The sequence below is a fragment of the Melospiza melodia genome, chromosome 1 (assembly GCF_035770615.1).
Source record: "Melospiza melodia melodia isolate bMelMel2 chromosome 1, bMelMel2.pri, whole genome shotgun sequence".
Taxonomy (NCBI): Eukaryota; Metazoa; Chordata; class Aves; order Passeriformes; family Passerellidae; genus Melospiza; species Melospiza melodia.
Genome location: NC_086194.1, coordinates 134329002 through 134350404, shown reverse-complemented (window position 1 = coordinate 134350404; position 21403 = coordinate 134329002). Strand labels below are relative to the sequence as shown.

Below are 21403 nucleotides of genomic sequence, written 5' to 3'. Positions count from 1 at the left end.
GAATCCCTGCTTCCATTAAAAATGGAGCAAACCCTAACCTACTACAGCAGCTACATCCATAGATATGTTTAACTCTTCAAACGTAAAATTGCTCTTTTTTTTTCTAATTCAGCCATAGTAACCAGCTCTGTAAGAAAGCACCAAGGAAGTGAAAAAAAAAAAAAAACCAAAAAACCAACCAACCAACCAACAACAACAAAAAAACCTCAACAAAAAAAGCACAAGAGCTTGGAATAGGTAGTTACAGAAGGCTTAAAATTTCTGTCTGTAACTGAAGCAGGAGAAACATAGGAAGACTGTCTATAGAAAGTGTGATAGGACCTAATGCTTACTGCACGGGACACTCACAAAACTAGTTTGGAAGGCAGTAACAATCAATTACAAAGGACGATAAGACCTCTTGGAAGAGTCATCAAAGACCAGTTTTATTATTTTCCCTTTATTGAAAAAGTGCAAAATCATTCTGTACAAACCCATCATATAAAACACACCACTCTGCAAAACATACAAAAACATGAGGATCTCTAACAAGATCACAGAAATTATATCCTCCTTGTGCCCCCAGTATCATCATTCCACCGCAGCAACAGTGTCAGATGTCACTGTCGGACAGCGATGGTAAAACCCGCACCACCAAGCCAGCGAGATGGCACATCACCTTTTAAACCTCGAGTAGGTCACAGATACCCTGTCAGTTCTCAAGATTCAAATAAATTACATAAATAGGAGCGGGGCCGGGCGCCTGCGCGCAGTGTCCGTGCCGGGCCCCGGCGAGCCCCTCACAAGTCGGGGTAGCCGCAGTAGTAGACAGCGCTGCTGGCGTCCGACACGGCCGACGAGACGGGAGCCGCGGCCTCGGGCTCGTGGCCGCCGTAGGGCAGCCCCAGCTCGGGCTTGCAGGCGAAGCGCAGGTACTGCTCGAACTCCGTGCGGTCCACCTCGCCCAGCAGCTCCTCGGGCCGCAGCTGCTCCAGCTGCTCCCGGCACGGCGCCGACTCCGGCGGCGGCGACGGCTGCCCCACGGCCCCCGGCGGGCCGCGCCCCGCTCCCGGCGGCTGGCACTGCCCGTAGTAGGCGTGCAGCGGCGCCGGGCAGCCCAGCAGCCCCTGCAGCGACCCGCCCGCGCCCAGCGCCTCGCCGGGCGCCAGGTGCCGCCGCAGCGACGCCCCCGACGGGCTCTCGGACGCCGCCGCTGCCGGGTACTCGGCGGCCGCCGGGTGCGGGCCGTAGCCGTAGGGCAGCAGCGCGCACTCCTCCTGCAGCCCCGCCGCGAAGAAGGACGCCTCGCTCTCCGCCGCGTCCAGCGGCGACGGGTCCGGGGTCGGCAGGCCGTAGCCGTCGAACGCGGCGCCCAGCGGCGCACAGTCCCGGTAGTGGCCCGCGCCCGCCGCCGCCGCGTAGCCCTGCTCGCCGTACGCCAGTCCCAGGCCCTCCACGCACATCCTGCCGCCGCCGCCGCCGCCGGACACCTCGCTGCCCAGCCCGGGCCCCGCCGCCGCCTCGGCCAGGCCGTGCTGCAGGAAGCCGCTCTCCACCCGCTTCAGGCGCTTCACCTGCTTCCGCCGCCGCGGCCGGTACTTGTAGTTCGGGTGGTCCTGCATGTGCTGCACCCGCAGCCGCTCCGCCTCCTCCACGAACGGACGCTTCTCCGACAGCGACAGCGCCTTCCACGATTTACCTGCGCCCAGCGACACCGTCAGACCGCCCGCTCACCGCTGCGGCGGCGCCCACGCCCGCTCCCGCCGCGCCGACACCGCCCCGCAGCCCCGGCCCCGGCCGTGCCCGATCCCCGCTCGCCCTCGGACGCGACCGCCACGCCGGGACCCCGGCCCGACCGCCCACGGATGCCCCCGCTCGCCGCCCACAGCCCCGGCCCGGAGCTTCCCCGCGCTCCCCGCTCTCCCGGAGCCGCCCCGCGCCCGCCCGCGCCCGCTCGCTCACCCAGCATCTTGCTGAGCTCGGCGTTGTGCAGGTCCGGGTTCTGCTGCGCCAGCCGCTTGCGCTCGTCCTTCGCCCACACCATGAAGGCGTTCATGGGACGCCGGATCCGCGCCTCGCCCTTGCTCCGGCCGCCCGACGGCCCCGACGCCGCCGCGCCGCCCTTCGCCTTCGCCTCGCCCGGCGGGCTCAGCGCCTCTGCCGCCCAGGGGCACATGGCCGGCATCATGATGGGCAGCGAGCACCGCCCCTGCACCTGGTCGTCGCTGCTGGCGTAGCCCGCATCGGGGCTGCTCATCTCGCACCGCACCGCACCGGACGGGACGCGCTGCCGAGCGCCGCCAAAGCCGGCAGCCGCGGCCAAAGCCCTCGGGACACGCTCGGCGCTCGGAGCCCGCTCGCTGCTGCCGGAGCCCGGCCCGGCCCGGCGCTATTTGAGCTGCGGCGCGGCCAATGGGGCGGCGGGGGCGGGCGCGCAGCCGGACGGCGGCCGCGGCTCCCGCGGCGCTGCCCCGCGGGGCGGCCCCCGAGGCTCCTCCCGGCCCGGCCCGGCCCGGCCCGGCACCTGAGCGCATCGCGGGCCCCGCCGCGGCCAGCGCTGCCCCCGCCCCGCGGGGGGACCCTGCCGGCTGTGCCTCGGGGCACCGACAGCGCCTTCGGCAGCGCCGCAAGGGCAGCGCAGAGCGGCCACGGGGCCGGGCGCTGAGGGACATCCCTGAGCGGGGCTGGTACGAAAGAGGAGACGTATTTACAGTAGTGCCGAGATACCCGGTAACACTCTGAGAGCCGCTTCCCCTGCAGGCAAATTTGAGATGTAGCTTGATAATGGGAAGACAAGCGATCGTCTGTGCCTCACACTTTAGCTTCTTACCCTCTAGCGCTCCCTGAGCATCTTTCCCCTCGTAAACCCATGAAAGATCTCAGCTCCCTGGATAGCAGGATGCTGAACGCAGAGTAAACCCGATGATACATATCCCCTCTCAATTATTCATACTTCCTAATACAGTTATTGTGTCTGTCAAAAGCATAAATATTCCTTGTACTTATCATTAATACGTTGAACTTTGCAGTACTTATTGCATGTAACATTACGTTATCAGGATTTCTCTGATTTGCCCAAATAAATAAACTGTAATTACAAACTATGTTTGAAAAAATGTCCATCACTTCAGAATAAACAGAATTTTATCTCAGCACCATTTATGTTCTTCTTTGGCATACAGGCTAATGTAGAATACAGAGTTTTCATGGGCGCTTTGGTTAATATTTGCATTGTTATGTGGTGCTATTAAATGCATCAATGCTTATTTGAGAAACTGCTCAGCTTTAAACTGAAGATCAAAGGGGTTTGTTTTGTTAAGGACACCTTTGTTTGGGTAGCCACCTTGATCAAATAAACCAATATTGTAAGAATTCTCGCTGAAATTAAATGAATGAAGTCAGAATAACCATTAACGTATTCTAACATTGAATTTCCTGTTTTGCACAACGTAAAGCGTGCTCCTTTACACTTGACGGACAGATGCTTTAAAAAGAAGAGATCGCAGTAGCGGAGCTGCCAGGGACTAACCCAGGTGAAGAAAATTTCCCAGACATTTTTATATTTAGCTTTCTGCTTCCCACTGCTTTTTAGAGATTATAAACCAGCTATATATTTCCAGCATAATAGTATGGCATATTTGCAAGGAGTCGAAACTATTATCAAAAGACTGATATCTGCCTAAACCAAACCAAAAAGTTTTAATTTTCTTTTCCTTCATTCAAACACTCGTGCTAGTCCAGCATAGAGGCAGTGATTCCAACAACCGTGCGTTTAGTCCTTATATTACATGCTCTAAGAAGCAGCGGAGGTGGAAACAGTGATCCTACATATATGCGTGTTTAAATTAATCTCAAACTAGTATATATTAGCGCCATTCTTGCAAAAGTATTATGCACTTAGAATTGATTGTAAAATAAATTATCGGGGACGCTACGCTTGCAAAAACCGACCGTCAGCCCAGAATTGGCGATAACTAGCAACGCTCGTTGGGATTAAAGTGCTTTTTCACTCGTTTTTATTCCACCGCTTTTGGGACACCACCTTAGGGCACACCTGGGTAAGGCTGGTGTACCAATGGCTTTAGTTTTATGGCTGGGATTGTGACATTTCCCCACCCGACGTGCCGGGACTCGGAGCCCTCAGTCCCAGGCCAGCCGCCCCGAGACGGGTCACGCACGGCCGCACGGCCGATACCCAGAGAAAACTCGGAATTAAACAGTATCAGAATCGTGTTTAAAGAAAACTCATGCGTGAGGAAAGCGTGTGTATTTTTCCCTGAGGATACCAGAGTGCTCAGCTGAGGGAATAAGCAACATGACTTCCAGGCAAAACAAAACCCCAGTAGGCAACAACGCGCTGCTCTGAGGGAGCCGGTCCGTTTCCATTGCTCCCCAGAGCAGCTCCCAGCTCACGCCGCGTTACTGACTCGGACAAACTAACCAACTCGGAGTTTAAACCGCAGGAGCGGGTATTACCTTTTTTTAACCAGTTGATCGTGTTAAAACGCCAAATTTTCCCTTTCGCTCTAATTGGCAGAATTGAGCCAAGCGAAAAAATCCCGCAGGGGCTTTTACTGAAAAAGTTCAGCGAGTAGAGGGACTACTCTGCTTGCACATAAAGCTTGCAGCAATTTTTAGGGTTGTCACTTTCAGGAGAAAGGAAAATGTTTTTCTGTATAATGAACATGAGGTAATAAACTAAGCAACTACAGTTGACTTTGTTTGGGAGATTTGTTGAAACCGTTTCTACAGCTCATTGATCTGGGATCAAAGAAACAAAGGTGTGTTTTGAATCTAAGCCGAGAAAGTAAAAGCTCCCTGGTTTGTACAGAAAATGTTGGCAGTTTGTGACCCTTCAAGTGCCCCTGGCCTTATAGACGGATTATCTCCCTTCTTTTCTGGCGTTTTGTTTTGACTGTTTGGGTATTTTCGAATTGTAACCCTAAAACACACAGCACTGCCCTGCTTCTCGATCCAGTCGCTTAGACTTCACTTCCCCGCCGCGTTTAATAGGGAGTTTCTTCTGACACTCCTGAAACCTCCGTGGTCGCACGACTCCTGGGGTCATTCGTTAACTTTCCCAACCCAACAATGCCACCGAGAGTTCATCCTTCTGATTTATTGACCTTTTAAACCCGCCGGTACGCAGCGCGGGGGCGCGGAGTGGGGATCCTCCGGCGAGAGATGTGTTTCTATTTCAGGTCCATTACAGAACGCGGCGTTGGAAGTGGTGCTCCCAGCGTTATCAGAGCCGACCACAAATGCCACATGAAAAGCAGCAAACATCCGGAGGGTTTCCTGCAAATCGAGCAGTTTCCCAAGACAAGAGCCTTTTTTAAAAAAAACGTGTATTTAAAGGCAGCACACTATGCCTCTTTAGGGCGATTCAAAACCACTAAATGAAAGCAGCCGAGCCCGACAGCGCGGCATAGTACGAGAAATCTCCCCGAATGAAGAATTTTGGGACTTTGCGTTAGGAAAGTGAGTTTATTGCAAAGGCCCTGGTCAGGAAGGATCCACTATTGAATGGGAAAAAAAAATCAAAACCTCAAAAAGGAGAACTATCCCTTTCAGCAATTCTAACTATGGAAACACCATTAATTACTTTACATCAAAATAATAGTCCCCAGCACCTTCGCCTGCCTCACTTTAATCTGCAAGTTGCTTTACAGCAAATGCACGCAGACCCGAGGAAAGCTCGAGGCTCCAACTGCCCTCAGCATCCGAAGCGGAGCCGCTTGGCTGGAATCACGTCCCGTCGCCGCGGGCTGGGGACGGGCACTCGGCTGTGGGACAGCGCGGCCGCGCACAGCGAGCTCCCCGCATCTGCCTGGGGGATGTTGAGCCGCGGTGTCCCCGCACATTAGGGTGAAGGGAGCGCTGCGGGGGGAGCGGGACGTGCGCGACTCCCATTGCCAGGTAAGAGCGCTTTGGCTCCCGGCGGACACGGGCGAGGTTCCCCCGCGAGGTGAGGCGCCCGCCCGCAGCTGGGCCAGGCCTGCAGCCCGCTGCCGCCCCTTCCCCCGGCGCTGCCCCGGATCCCCCTCGGCACAGCCCGCCTCCCGCAGCCCCTGGATGCCGAGGGGAAGCGGCAAGTCCGAAAGGGGCTGGAGAGAAATGTGCATTTATCTGCACGGGGAGACCGGGCTCAGCAGAAACCAACCCCCCTCCCGGGGTAGGGCAGCGATTGCTGTGCTTCCCTTTGGGCAGGCTCAGCCCTGGGTCTGGCGAGCGCACAGCAGGAAGGAGAGCCGTGGACTACCGTCCTATTTCTCTCATCCTTTTTTCCTGGTGCTAGGAAATACATTCTCCAAACATATACATATGCGTATATCTCGCCATCCATCGTTCTTTCAACTACATGGTGCCATGTACCATGCCCGTGGTCAGAAACTTCCCAGTCTGAAGGAAGTGGCTTTTCAATGAAGTTAATGGTGAATTCTGATGGAACGCGTCCCGGAGGACCTGCAGAGCAGGAGAGAGCCTGGACCGCGGCTTCTCCCTGGAAGGGGTTAACTCATCTCCCCGGCGTGGCTGCTTGGGCCGGGCTCTAAGGCGCCCGTAACGCCCTCCCTGCCCCCGTCCCGAGGCAGAAACCTTGGGAACCAGCGGGAAGGGACGTGGTTAACTGAGTGCTCGGTACTTCTGTAATGCCTCTTCCAGACAGACAATTTGTGGACCCAAAGTTTGAACGACATTGAAATAACATTATTTTCATGAGTAAAGAAGTGACACTTCTCTCAGACCGATAACAGCATAATATGGACCTAAGTCTCATCACCCTCTATACAAATAAATTTACATACTTATTTAATATAAAGATAAATTAGTGAGACTAATATCACAGACCTGTTGCATATTCCTTTGTCAACAATTTGATTACATGAGTTTCCAGCTTCATTTTGACTTCTGTGCCCTTTGGTTTAAAAATGAGTTGCGTAGACCATGAAGCAGTACAGTAGCTGAGACCAGCCTACACTTGAATTTCCAAGAACAGAAGTCCTGTTACTTTAAATATTTAAGTATATAATAGACATTAAATGAAATTAAAAAAAAAAAAAAAAAAAAGGAATGCTTTATACAATGCTGGACCCACTCCAAAAGTTCAGAGATCTGATTTGACCGAGGCAATTTGGCCCAGCCTCTGTATTTATGCTGGTTTTATGTCAGTGGAGCTACTGCTAACTTGTTTTACTCTAAGATTTATTCTGACATGCTAGATACCAAAGTGATGGGCTAGTCAAGGACAAGTCATGTAACTGTAGAATTAAAAAGCTGACTCCAGTTACACTGAAATGAAAAAAAAACAAAACTGCTTCACTGGCATCACTCAGCTCCTAGCATATTCTTAATAAAGCCAGAAGATTGAATATCATAGATAATCTCTAGATGATGGGCTTTACACTATGTATAATGCTATTGCAGTCTTGTAATACATATCTATACATTGCTTTAAAAGTATTTTACAGTAGTTTCAATGGGTGAAGTTCTTTGTCTTGGCCAGGATAAAAATGTTTTATTATACAAATGAGAAAGTAGCTGGGCTTGTAACTGGGCAGTTACTTCTAGCATGCTAATTACTTATTGTCACAGAAGAGATGATCAGTGATTTAGCATAAGGAAATAATCCTATGTTAGCTGTTTAGTAGAAGAAAGTTAGAAGCACTAATAAAAATACTAAATGAAGCCTAAATTCAAACATCAACATCTTCCCATTTGTAGTTCTCATGAATCAGCAGCGATGAGCAGGTAAGATCAGACAGAAATTAAGAGTGGATTTAAATCCTCAACAACACTGAGGAAAGATGGATAAAACCTTTTTCCAAAATGGACAATATGATAAATTTATTTTAAAATAAATTCACAATCACTGAAATTAGAAGTAATGCTAATGTTGTTTAAAAATACCTGTTTTGTTACCTGATCAAAATTCTCTATAAGCAAAACATAGGAATACAACATTTGATCTTGATTAGCAAATTAAAAAACCCAATTGTTTAAGGTTTTAATTTTTAAATGTGCCTAGTAGAAGTGTTCTGGATTTTCATTGTATCTTTACAATTACATACAGTGACTAAGTGTACAACAGATGACACTTAACATTTATTTAGTGAAATAAACTACAAGAAAAAGACCTCACTCATCAGGCAGTTGGAAGGTTTGAGAAATTAGCTTGGTTTGATTTCGTGATAGCTGCAGCTGTTTTGTTTTATGATATTTGTTTTCTTTGAGCACTCTTAATGGAGGAAGTGATTTTTAATTTTCATATTCATTATTTTCGTATTAGGTTATTAATATTAATATTAATACAATCTCAATTAATTTAGATTAATTAAAATCTCAATTAGGTTCCATTTAAACACAATTTAAAGTTGCAAATTATAACAAAATGACATCTGTACATCTTCCAAATCCAAAGCAGTCAATCTGATCATGTTTCTAACACTGCCACACTGCAGTACTTTCACTGACACATATCTGCTTTCTCTACTGGGCACAATGAAATCTGCAATTTCTCTGCCTAGAACAATTAATATTCAGTATTCTGAACATCTTTGACTGCCACTGAGCTGTGAGAGAGGAGGAAACAGCCCCTCATGGGATCATGCCTGGCACAAGAAGTAACAACATAAAAGAGACAGCTAAGCTTCACAAACCTCCAAGCTACGATGAACAATGCAGGTGGGTGTTTTTTTGATCCAGTTATTATTTCCTGGGCTTAAGGTGTGCTCAAAATTACCCAGCTGCAGTTCAGCAGTCACACCTATTTCACTTGCCTGGCCTATTTCTGTTTGAACAAAACCCAAGGCTGAAAGCCCCTTTTCCTCTTGCTTTGTCCCCTTAACATCACCTTTTTATCTTCACAACACCCTTTGAAGGGTATTTACTGAAAGGATGAGAGAGTGGTTATCACACAGAACTGAAAACTTAAAAAAAGAAGACCAGGAATTTCAATAAACTTTCTCTGTAGCTAGATCAAGGACTAGAGATCCTCACTCTTATTGCAAACAACCTGCAAGATCTAAGACGATTTCTACCCAGCTATCTCCAGTTTACCTGTTCCATTAAGATAGGATGCCTGTTTAATTGAGTTCTAGATGAAAGTTGCATGAACATGCAATTTAGAAACCTTGCTTCAATGATAAATTTAATGGCCTTTTCAGTTTTTGAAAAATTAGTCAAGTCTTGTTTAGGAGAGTTTATGTAGAACTAGATGTACAGTGTCAACAGACCTCTACCATCACAGGCTGGAGAGGTTTGGATTGAAGAAGCAAGGTGGATTAGTAGACAACTTTAATTTCTGGGTTTACATGTGTAGGAATACACTTGCCACAAAAGGATTGCATATTCGTGCTTCTTTGACTCACACCAGGAACCTGCAAAAAGTAAAGGTAGTAAGTCACTCAGCACAGGGGGAAATGCAAAATACTTAAGAAATATTAACCAGCTACAGAGGCCAGAGCTGGAACTGAAGCACACCAAAATTTTCTGACACAATTGTAATACCTAATTTTCCATGGGCATCTCTTTGCAGCAGTCTCCTAGCCTTCCATCCCAGCTGTGAAAAGTTGCAAGATTTATATTCAAGCCCTCTGCTACTCCAGGAAATCAAGATGATGAGTGTTGACAGTTGATAGGAACACATTTTATGTCAGTGCATGCAAGTGCTCAAGCACCCTGAGAATACTATTTGATAACAAAATCTGAGCTAAGACAACCCAAACCACGAAGGGAGTTCAGTTGACAACCACTCAGCCACTCACCAGAGGGAGCCCATTTTCCCCAAAAGCCGGTATTTGTAGTACAGCCAACCTGCTGGGTCCTCAGAACTACCCCGTTAAAAACTCTGCAGCTGCTGGGAGGAGTAGCTGCCAACTAAGGGAGGCACACGGACATGCTGTGAACAGGAAAGGACAGAGTGTAAAGGGTTTTTGTAGCTGCTTGATTAGTACTTTCTGCAGCACAAAATGTTCTTTATTGAAGAAGTTGCTGCATTGGAGTTTCAAATGGAATGTGTCTGGGAGAAAACAGTTATGTATCTGCAGCATGTCACTGACAGAGGTGATTTTATACTGTCCTAGGTAAGCTTCTTGTTATTATTTGTTAGACTGCATTTGTGATATATTGCCATTGAACACTTTAAGCCAGGTTCTTGCAAGAAAACTATTGCTTTTACAATAGAAAAATAAAGTTTTTTTCAAAGACAGACCCTTCTCACTTTACCTTTCCTCAAGGGGAGAATCCGCCTTCTAATATATTAGTGTACCTCATACATACTTTAAAGTCCAAGTGTAAAGCTTCAGTAATATAATTTGCATTTCAACTAAGCACAGAATAAAGTCTGAGCTCATAGCTAACACTGGAACATGTCCTGATCAGGAAGGACCTGCAGCTCCTTCCAGGGCCAGACTGTGTGCACACAATGTTTGGAACAGGGCATGATAGAGATATCCCTTGGCAGCTGTCAGAACCTAGCAGAACTGTAAAAGTGGGGATTTTTTTGTGTTGCTGGGTGGTTTGATTTTTTGGTTTGGGTTTTTGTTAGTTTTTTTTTAATCTTTAGCCAGGTAAACAGAAGATCTGTGTAGCAGCAAAACTCCCCTGCTGCCTATCCAAACAGGAAAATCTTGCTAGTGGAGACATACTTACATCAGTAAGCACGTGCTTCTGGCACTAGAAGATTATCTACAGTTTCATACCTTCTGATATCTGTCTTTTCCTTTCCTTAATATCATGAGATATTATTAAGTTACTACTTTTGCTTCTGGAGTCTTCTGTGTTTATGTTTGTTTCCTAAATACTTATTAAGGCAATTCTTCTGCACTTTTCACAGATACTGTGAGGCAGCACTCAGTAGATGCCACAGCACAGACCTGAACTACTGATAAGTAAAAATCAAGCCCCATTGATTATTGCCTTCCATGGAAGGCATATTTGTTGGTGCAGTCACTTTTAAAATTTCCCTTTCAGATTTGCAATAGTGAAGCCACACATTTTTTGCCACTTGTCAGACTAATTCAATAGCAAAATCCAAGCAACAAGAATTTGATCTGGGTAAGTAATTATACTACATAAGTTGCTAATTAATAGCTGCACAATTTCTTTTTTAAACTAATTCTCAGAATTTTCTTTGCAGTCTGTATCTTCAGAAACATGCTGAATACAGCCAGCTGATTTTTATTTGAAGGTTAGATTACAGAACTCAGGCTGGGTCTATCACCTGTTTTTGGAAAGGTTCCACATTAATGGGGACTCACTGGTCCATCATAGATAATGAATCTCAACACAGCACTGGCTAGACACCAGCCTACCAGAACTTCACTGTACCAAGTTAATCTGAGGTTGAAACAAGAAGACAAAATAAAGATATTGACATACTCAATTACATTTGGGAATGAGTATGGAATCTGGAAATCCCTTTGTCAGGTGCAGACAGCTTTTTGGCTCAGAAGAGTTCTTAGTGTTAAGCACACACAAAATGGTAAAATATTCCACAGGCAGTCTTTAAAATAAAGAATTCTGTTACAGATCTTTTGGTGGCATGATTTCTGATTTTATGCATGTCTTTATAAACCACGGCCTTTTGCGTCACTGTCTCAACATGAAATTTCAAATTTCCTGTTTCAAAATTTCCTTGGCAACTACTTCTGCTCACAGTTACCTCTAAATGATTAGTAAGCATGAATTATTATCTAAAGAGAAAAATTACTCACACCCATTTTTCCTCTGCTAGTGATTTTCAATAAAATAGAAATTAGAGAAATCTGTATTTGAAAACTGGTTGATTGTGATACAGGTTCAGATGCTCTCTGAAACAAAAGATTTCTTGCACAGCCTTTGACAAAACACTTTCCCATCTTACTACAGGTGTATTTTTACATGTTGAATTGATTGGATTACAATCATAGTGACCAGAAGAGGTATAGGATATGTATATTTTGTTATAGTACTATAGCAAAAGACTAACAGGGCTTTTAGAATAGTGCTATAAGCAGTGAATGTTTAGATAGCTGCAATTACACAGCTTACAAAAACTTCTAATGTACTACTGAAGTATACAGACATCCAAGATATATAACTAATTAGGATTAAAACAAATTTTTTGTTATAAAGACAAATACACAGATTGCTGATTATTGGCAGCTTTCACAAATGAGATTATTGCTCATCTTTACCCCCACAACAAGAGTTTATAGGTTCACATGTATTTAATGTGATTTCATGCACAGAATAACTTTGCGTTAAAGAAATTATTTTTAGAGTTGTAGGTCAGAATCTGTCCAAAAATACTGAAATAGGTGAGTAGAAAGACATTCTTGTATGACAAAATTTGATGGAGATACTGTGAAAAAATACTTATCCATCTCTGCAAATACCAGTGATATAACTTAGTCACTAATTAATTTAATATATTTTAACAGAAAGAATTTAAATAATAATGTGGATTAAATACAGCACTTGGCACCAAAAGTAGTTTGAACATTCCACTGAGAAGATCACAAAGTGTTCAAGGTTGCATTTTGAATTTCTAGCCAGAATCAATATATGTATCCTAGTTGTTTTACAAGTGTAATACATTCACTAGGGAAAATTTTCTTTCAAGAACTAATTATTATCCACTGTTCTGGTAAAAATAATTAAAATTGGATAACCAGCTTGAATCTTTAAAGAAGGGTTAGATGTTAGGTTAACAGTATTAAGATGACTCTCCAGAAAGTAACAAATCAAAATCAATTCTATAAATTTCACAACAACAAAATATTAAAAACCCAAAGTTCTTGATTTCAAGTATTTAAGTCCTTTTTCTGGTAAGCCTAAGAGGAAGAGCTCTGGTCACACCTCAGTTCCATGGAATAACTGCAAGTGTAACTGAAAAATTATACAGGAAGGAAGAAGCTGATTTCTACCATTTCAGAAGATTTTCAAGGGACTACAACTGAGCAGACCAAGATCACAGAAACAGCTGCAGCTTCAACTCTGTCACAAGTCAAATGGCCATTAAAAATTAAAGCAAGACTCAAGGAGACACAACACTCCTTGAGAATTCCCATGTGACTGAAACACTGATCAACTAGAAGTGGTTTATCAGGCCTTTGCTTACTGCTCTTACCTTGTAACTAAGGACATTAATAAAAAAAGGATTCATGTCTTTTGTTTGTAACCCAGCTTTTTTTATATATCATCTCACTCCAAAGGGCATTTAAATACTATTTTTCAACCAACAAGTGCTTTACAAGGATATGTCAGCATTACTAACACTATTCTGGACCTTTGGGAATTCAGGACAAACAAATGTTCTAGCTAACTTGTCCAGAGTCACAACAGAGCAGAAGGCAGCCATGGATCATGTGCCTGTCCCTTTCTCTTCTCCAATTTTAAGCATAGTTCCAGGCTGAACTAAAAGGGACTGCCTTTAGGCTCCCTTTCTCCCACATTCCTGTTAAAGCTTTGGCAGAATCAGAGCATCATTAGGAGTCTTTAGTGGATTTGTCTTTGGTAGGATACCTGGTCAGGGATTAGCAATAACAGGTTGGTTACAGACAATTGGGAAAAGGGTAAATCAATAGTCCAAAAGAAACTGAGTCGTGAGGAACCCAAACCTTCACTTCCACTGAGCATCCTGTGAGCTGTTCTGGAACTGCAGCTTAACTCTCCTTTCTTTTAAGCCTAATTTCCTTTTTCCATATTGAGGCTAGAAAACTGCTAAGTTGCAAACAACGCACATGGAATAAAGATGGCATTATATTTTATATCTACACTATAGGATATAAATCACTACTTACTATATGCTACATTTGACAACACAACCAGTACTAGTGTACCTATTTTTTCCATTATTTTCACTACAAAAAGCATGATGGCAAGCTGAAGACTGATTTTAAAACTGTACCAACATCTCTAATTACAAGAAAAGCAAACCAGAAAATAATGATTAGTCAGCTCAGTTTTTGTAGTTACACTACTACTGCTGTCTAAGTACTGCTGAGTAAGTATGGGTGAAATTTCAATTTAGATAATTTCTTTTGGCTCCTTATGGTTTTGTTTACACAGTGACTCCATACTGCCTTACTTCAGGCTCTTAATTAAGGGATTTGATTAGTTTGTTAATGATAAGTAGGAGGAACGTCCAAGAAAAAAAAGGTGTCTCCTTTTTTTTTATCTTGCATTTATAAACTCTGGGTAATTCCAGTTGTGAATTACTAGACTACAGTTATATCCCCTTCCAAGCAACAACTACATACAACTACGTATAAAGTGTTCTTTACATAAAATTTGCATAGAAACGTTGAATACTTCCTCTATTAATAAGTATAGTAATTAGAGATACACATGTTGTCTGCACTAAGTTTCACAGATATCTTTTATCCTCAATAGCAAAATTTACATAGAGAAGAATTTCAGCAATAAATTTTTAGACATATTTTCTTTGCCAAAAAAAAAAAAATAAATCAGAGATTGTTTATCAGTGGTTCACTATCAAAATTGGAAGGATTTCTAGACTAAAGTTTTATATGGATCAACCAGTTGTAAAAATAAAATTTCCCAAGCTGATTCAAGAGGTTTTATACTTATTAAACTTACAAACTTCCAGAAAGTGAGGAGGAGCATAAGGAAATTTCAAGAACATGACTAATTAAAATTATCTTGAAATTTACACAGATGGCCTAAACATAGTAAGATAAAACTCAACATGAACAAATTCAAGGTATTTTAGTAAGGCTGGAATAATCTATATGAAAGATGAGGAACACAAGTTAGAAGCAATCACAAAAAAAAGAGTCTTGAGGGGTAATTGTAGATGACAGGTAAATATCAGCCAAGAACATCATGCTGCTGAAAGGAAGAGAAAAAAGCCACCACACTGGGCTAGGTAGCTATGCATGTTCTCTCCAGCCTCTGAAGCAACCTTCAGATAGACAAGAGTTCTCACCTCCCTAGACAGTTGATTCAGCTTAGATTAATATCCACTGAGGGTAGGACAGAAAATCATTACAGAGTTAACCTGCATTAAGAAAAATTTAGCTATAATGATAAGAAAAATGTTTCAAAGAAGCTGAAGACAGGGAAGTGTTGGAATATATTGCCTATGGATAAAGCATTCCAGTTTTTATAAACAGAGATCAAATACATTTTAAAATCAAGCTGGCAAATATTTGTTAAAAATGGCACATCCACAACTGATTTTGCTTCAGGTCACAGAATCACAGACTGGTTGAGGCTGGATGGGGCCTCTGGAGATCATCTGGTCCAACCCTCCTGCTGGAGCAGAGCCACCCAGAGCCAGTTCAGGACAGAGACTGCACAGCCTGTCTGAGCAACCTGTGAGGGGCAACCCTAGTCAGCCCCTGAATCTCCCTCTAGCCTTTAGTCTTCTCAGTGAAATCCAAAATGAAAATTTATGCTAAGATTTATCTTTCCTTTTAGAACTTGCTAACTTTTCTTCCTTTATATTTAAATCCTTACTTTACTATTTCAATATCATGATACAGCCTTGTTCATTTAGGGATTGGAAAAGGAACATTTCTAAAATAAAACAGAATAAATAGATTTTATACCCAGGAATTAGGTAAACAATCTCTTGGCAGTATTCCCCTTGAGAAAACATTGTAACTGTCCAGTTCTGATTTTGCATTGCATGCTCTGGTCATGCTACTTCTTCCTAGTTTAATTTTAAACCTCATGCATAATGTACATTAGTCCCATTGGTCAGCCTTGCAATAAAGATAAGGCAGATGCTCCAGTCAGCTTTGATATCAAGTGCCTCATGAGGTACTTAGTATTTCCAGTGAACAGAGCAGAAAAAACCCTGAATATTTTAAGTTATAAGGGCAACACAAAGTAAGTGTATTCTGAAAACTTTATTTTTCAAATGAGTTTCAAGGATTTTTTTTCTAATTTTATCATTGAAGTGAAAACAGTTCAAACCAATACTCAAATTTGAAAACCATCCCAAAGAGAAAATGACAGAAATATCTTTCAAGGAAATATACAGTTTTTCCTCCCATTTAATAATTCAGAATGATACAGGTTTTGTATTGACCTTGCAATTTATATGTAAGTACCTGACAGGTGACAGGTAAGTAACATCTCTGTAAGCATCTCTATCCTACCATAGTTTTGTTTTAAGATACACTGCTACATCCTAGAATACCTTTCCTAAACAAACTCCAGAAAGTAAATACTTAAGACAATAGCAAATGAGGGGTGAATGAATGTAAGAACATCAAAGGTCCTTTGAGGGAGCTGAACCACAAGAGAAGCTTTGAACCCAGGTTAAAATGTCACAGGGTGCTACCTGAGCACAGCATTTATCAATTTAATTCCTTCAGAATCAACAAATAAACTTTGTGTCAGAGATAAAGAAAATTTAAACCTGTGTTTCTTAAAGCTGTCTTTGAAGTTACCTTATACCTTAATGTATAACTACCATTTTAAACACACATTTTGGAACAGTTAAAAAAATTCTCAGCAAAGTAATGAAAAGATGCAATCATATTGAGTCACAGACACAACACCTCTCAAAAAGCCTGATTATCATCAAATGGTAAAATAACAGTAAAATTAGTTTTCATGTTATTATGAATTTTGGGAAAGAGGTACCATTTTTCTGCTCAAGTAGTGCATCCCTCTTTCCAAGATGAACAGCCATAGACATTAAATACAGAACAATATCTAACAAAGTAAATAACACTATAGAAATTAATTTAATGAGAAACTCACAGCACTAAAAAATATGTCCAGATCTATCAGCCAACTTTTTTAAATAAGACTCTAAAACTGTGTCTATGAATCCGAATATTAGTAGCCAAAGCCTCATTTGCATTAGTATCTGTACTTAAAAATATTCCTTTCACTGGTACCAGTAAGCACTTCTAAAAGTCTCCCCCACAAAATCACACCATTTACTGAGGTATCAAAACAATTTTTTTTTTTGATGTGTTAAGTCTTGATGGAATCCTGTCCCATGGAAATCACTGACTCAGACCCTCCCTGTTCACACAGTGGAAGGATGGGCAGACAGCCCCAGTTATTGTTTTTCTTTTTCTTTTTTTTTTTGATCCTCTCCACTTTGACATTGTCTGAACTGCAACAGACAAAAATACCAGCTTCTGATGTACAATGAAGAGGGTGAGGAAAGGGAAGGTCAGCTTTCTCATGCTTCCCATAATTAGAGGAATCCAAAAAAAAAGTGGCCTGTGATGATTTAACTAAATTGGAAAAAATCTCATTTTTCAGAAGATGGATGCATAGGAATAAGTATGATGGAAGATGATAGTGGCATTCAGGATGTTGTTGACTATTTTGAAAGGATACCAACTTGATATACTGTATAGAAATTTCTAGGGAGAATTTTCAGTTCTCTTAAAACCAAGGAGATTTGTTTGGGGGTTTTTTGTTGTTGTTTTTGTTTGGGGTCTTTGTGTCGTGGGTTGCTTTTTGGGGTCTTTTTGGTGTTTTGTGGGTTTTTTGTTTTGTTTTGGGTGGTATTTTGTTTTTGTTTTTATTTGGGGGTTTTGGGGGTATTTTTTTTTACCCAGAGTACACCAAGAATGCTTCCAAATATTTGTGAGTGCAGCAATAAAAAAAAAATCTGGTAATAGTTGTAGTCTTAACAGCTCACTGCTATACTTAGGCAGGTACATTCACAGCATCAGTCATTGCTTTTTCCACTTGCTAAAGTGCCACAGTCTACATAAAAACATGGCTTTGGCCAAATCTTATGACTTTATGTTTGAATTTTATTTCAGCTACTACCCTCAGATATTTGGAATCATGTCAGTGATGAGTTTGACTGCAAAGAATATCTCAAATACACAACAGCTATTGTTGAAACTGACATTGAAACAGCACATTTATAGAATTTTGTTTCTTTTACACCAATATGGGAATAAGAAAACACACACAGCATCTTTGAAGGAGTGAAGGGAGCTCAGTGTCCCAGACAATGAAATGTAGAAGATTAATTCCCAGTAATAGTTGTTAAAGGACATGGCTAATTTCTCTCAATCTGCACGAGTACCATGGTGAGCCAGAGCAGGGAATACATAGTTTCATTTTATGGGCTGTTATGCTCAAACACCCTTTCCCTGGAGCTATGACCAAGAACAACATGAAGTATTTGGTAATTTACAAAAAAGAGTGTGAAAATGGAACAGTAAAAAATCCACAGGATTTATTTTCTAGTAGGTGTTAATACAGGAGAAGTTTACAGAAGATTCTGTTTAAGGAGTAGAAATCACAGGGTTATACAAACAGAAAATATTTTCTGCAAGTATCAAGGAACCTGACAGGTCAAGACTCTCTGCAGAAGTCTTTCAGCTCTGTTTCAATAAATGTTATACTCTAACACACACACTGTCATGAAAAGCAGCTTTTAAATTGCACCCCCATGATCAAATGCTGCCTTCTTGAACTCTGACAAGCTTTATAGTCGGGATGATTTTATGATAAAGAACTTTTCCTAAGGTTAAGTGAGAGATTACTGAAATTTAATCCAGAGAGTTTATGAACAATATATGTACATTCCTCCTTCAGAAATACCTGGCAACAATGCTGTACAGCAATTCCAACCAGACTATCTGCATAAAAGATAAGCAGATTTAGCCAAACATGTTTTTATTCAGGATTGCAATGCATACACAGAATCCTGAAAAACTTCCAACTTCAGGAATTTGCTGTTTATTTTGGAGCACCTATATCAATAACATCAAAACTTACCACAAAAGTACCAACTGCTCTTCTTTTCTGACAAAATAGAAAAGGAATGTTTTGCTTTTAAATCTGAGGAGGAATAAAATAAAAGGAAATGAAAATGAGCTATCCACAGGATAAGTCAACAAGAAGAATCCAACTGTTAACTTACAGAGCCTTTAATTTTTGCCATGACAACAATTCTAGGATGTTTTCATGTCTGGAAAATTAAACGGTCTCTGCATTTTTGAAAGGAAAATTCTGTCAATACCATTCCACGTCTTCTAATAGATCCTAACCCTCTTATCTCAAAATCTTAATTTGAGTTCAAGGTGCTGCTAACATAGCACTAAATAAAACATAAAATGATGTACTAAATAAATGATGCACTAAATTGATGCACTAAATAAAACAAGTTTGTTTTTAAAATGGAGTCACATCTACTAAGCAAGGAAAAAAAAGGATGCAAAAGGTGCCTGTGCTTGGCTGACAGGTACACAGCTGGGAATGTGCTGATACCCTGCCCCAGCACAGAGCTGAAAATTGCACCCCAGAGAGCAGAGGTGGGAGCTAAATACCAAATTTATTTATACAATTGGTTTCCTTCCAGGTAAGAGACAGTCTTCCACTAAATTTCTCTTAGAGTGTCTGCTCCACTATCTATTAATCACTCTTTGCCTGTTGCTTTTCTATGACATTTTAGCCACATCCATGTGGATTATTTAACATATTTCCTCAGCTGTGTCCTTCTTGTGTGTTAGAAATAGGATGATATTTCTTACTTTGTTTAAATATATGCCCATTCTAGTCAAAGGGGAGATTTTTAATCACACAACTCTTCTAACCACTAGCATGAGTATATTCATTTTGCTTTTGTTTAATTCCCCATTGTACCAAAAGAGGTTTTTTGTTAAATTACTAACCACATTTCTTTCCCATCAGTCTGGCTTGCTTCTCTTTTTTCATTATTCTTCACCTCAGATTGCCTGGGTTTGCAGAAGCTGACTGACTTAAGATGACACGAATAAAAGCTTGAACAGAGAAATCTAAAGATATTCAACATTTAGGATTAATGGTCCTTTCTACATTCAGTATCCTTTAATAAAACAAAAAGCAGAGGTCTCCAAATGCCATCCACAAAAGAGACACACTCTCCATGACACTATTTTTGTAATACTGCCTCCTGCCAACAGGAAAAGAAAGCAGTATTTCATATAATAGTTTTAGTTCTGCCTGCTAACAGGCAAAAGAGGATGTAGCTGGGATGCTTAAATGGAAATAGCTTGATTGCTATATCTCATATAATAAAAATTTCAGAAATGCAATTCCAATGAAAAGTTAATAGCTAACAAGGGATAGGAAACAAAGGATACCTGCCACTGGAACCAGCCAAATGCCACCAATGTACTAAATAAAACTTGGAAATCTTTTATTGACTAGCAAGCTCAGCATGTTGGAATAATAAGGAAGTTTGGAATTTCCTCTCTCATTTCGAGTGTCTTTGCAGAAATATCAGCTGGTAACTACATCAGACTGGGCTATGTATAGCTTTGTTGATTTACTGAGGTCTTTGGAAAGCACACGCCCAATGTTTTTCTTCACATGAATAACCCTTATAGAAAACTGCCTAACATCCCCAAAGTTTGGAGAATGAGAAAGAACATTATTTTTTAAAGTTTAGGTCACAAAAAAAGAATGATTGTTTAATTTCAGCATTATAAATGTGAGGTAATCTAACAGAATTAATTTCTAATTATGCAAGTTATTCTCCAGATTTCCAAAGGCCAGCTTCTTGCAATACAGAGTGGTTATGAAGAAAAGCTGGAAAACATTACTTCATTCCAATCCTTTCAATTAATGTAATTTATCTGCTTTTATTTTTTTCAAAATATATTTTGAGTTTTTAAAAGATGTTAATTAATTTTTAAACCATTATTTTTGATGATGCTAAAAGAAAGAAACCAGTACTAAGAAAGCAAATGGAAACACTAAATAAACAATTGAGTGTCGCTCCTCAAATATTCCAAATTATTTTAATGTTTCAATTATTTGCATTACAGCAGTACTTTCAGAGGCAGGGCATAATGCCTTTGTTTTCCATAACACATCCAGCAAAACAAAACAAAACAACACAAAGCAAAACAACACAACTCACTGAGAGTTATCACTGCTTTTAAAATGATAAAGGGTAGAGTTTGAGATTGTATGATTCATCTCATGTCATATTGGAAAATCTGTGGCAGAGTTCCAATTAAAACTTGGTCTAGTGAAGAAAGAAATGCAGCAGCCAAGTGATATTCACACAAGTATCCTTGTTAACATAGAAGTAGGGTGGTTGCTCTGCATCACAGTAAATCCTCTTGCTTTGCTCCTTCCCTCTTCACACACACGAATTCTGCCCAGCTGTAAATGGGAGAGGGAGAGAAAAGGAGGTGAAAAAAATGCCACACTGAGTTCTGAATAAAAAACCAAATAGTTCTGACAAATTAGCATTTCTAATGGAACAGAATGCATGTAGGAACTGAAGTTTACTTTCTTCAGAAAATTTCTAAAAGTGTTGAGTGCAAAACTGCAGTTTGGACTTGATACTGCATGATGCCTACCAGCCATGGAGAAATGCTCAGCATCCCTATTCCTTCTCAGCATTTCTGCAAATCTGCTGATGTTTTTGAAGATACAGCAAGCTTCAAGGAAAGAAGTCACAGATCTACTGATAACAGAATGATTTCTA

The 21403-nt window shown here is 41.9% G+C and overlaps 1 protein-coding gene and 1 long non-coding RNA gene across 2 annotated transcripts; one reads left to right on the top strand and one right to left on the bottom strand.

The window, feature by feature from the left end:
* Positions 1 to 400: 400 nt before the first annotated feature.
* LOC134430286 (transcription factor SOX-17-like) lies at positions 401 to 2236 on the bottom strand. The gene is made up of 2 exons (XM_063177869.1): positions 1942 to 2236; positions 401 to 1678 (listed from the first exon to the last, which is right to left on the bottom strand). Exons 1-2 carry the CDS (start codon positions 2234 to 2236, stop codon positions 780 to 782), a joined length of 1194 nt encoding a protein of 397 aa, XP_063033939.1. The 3' UTR covers positions 401 to 779.
* A 3524-nt stretch (positions 2237 to 5760) lies between these two features.
* Positions 5761 to 11509, top strand: LOC134430281 (uncharacterized). Its single transcript, XR_010030789.1, has 5 exons — positions 5761 to 5898; positions 8505 to 8661; positions 9515 to 10061; positions 10814 to 11034; positions 11117 to 11509. It is a non-coding gene; the product is annotated as an uncharacterized LOC134430281 (long non-coding RNA).
* Positions 11510 to 21403: the final 9894 nt, after the last annotated feature.

Coding starts and splice junctions, on each gene's coding strand:
- LOC134430286 (XM_063177869.1), bottom strand. CDS start 2,236: ATGAGCAGCCCCGATGCGGGCTACGCCAGCAGCGACGACCAGGTGCAG. Junction 1,679..1,941: donor CGAGCTCAGCAAGATGCTGG/GTGAGCGAGCGG, acceptor CGCTGGGCGCAG/GTAAATCGTGGAAGGCGCTG.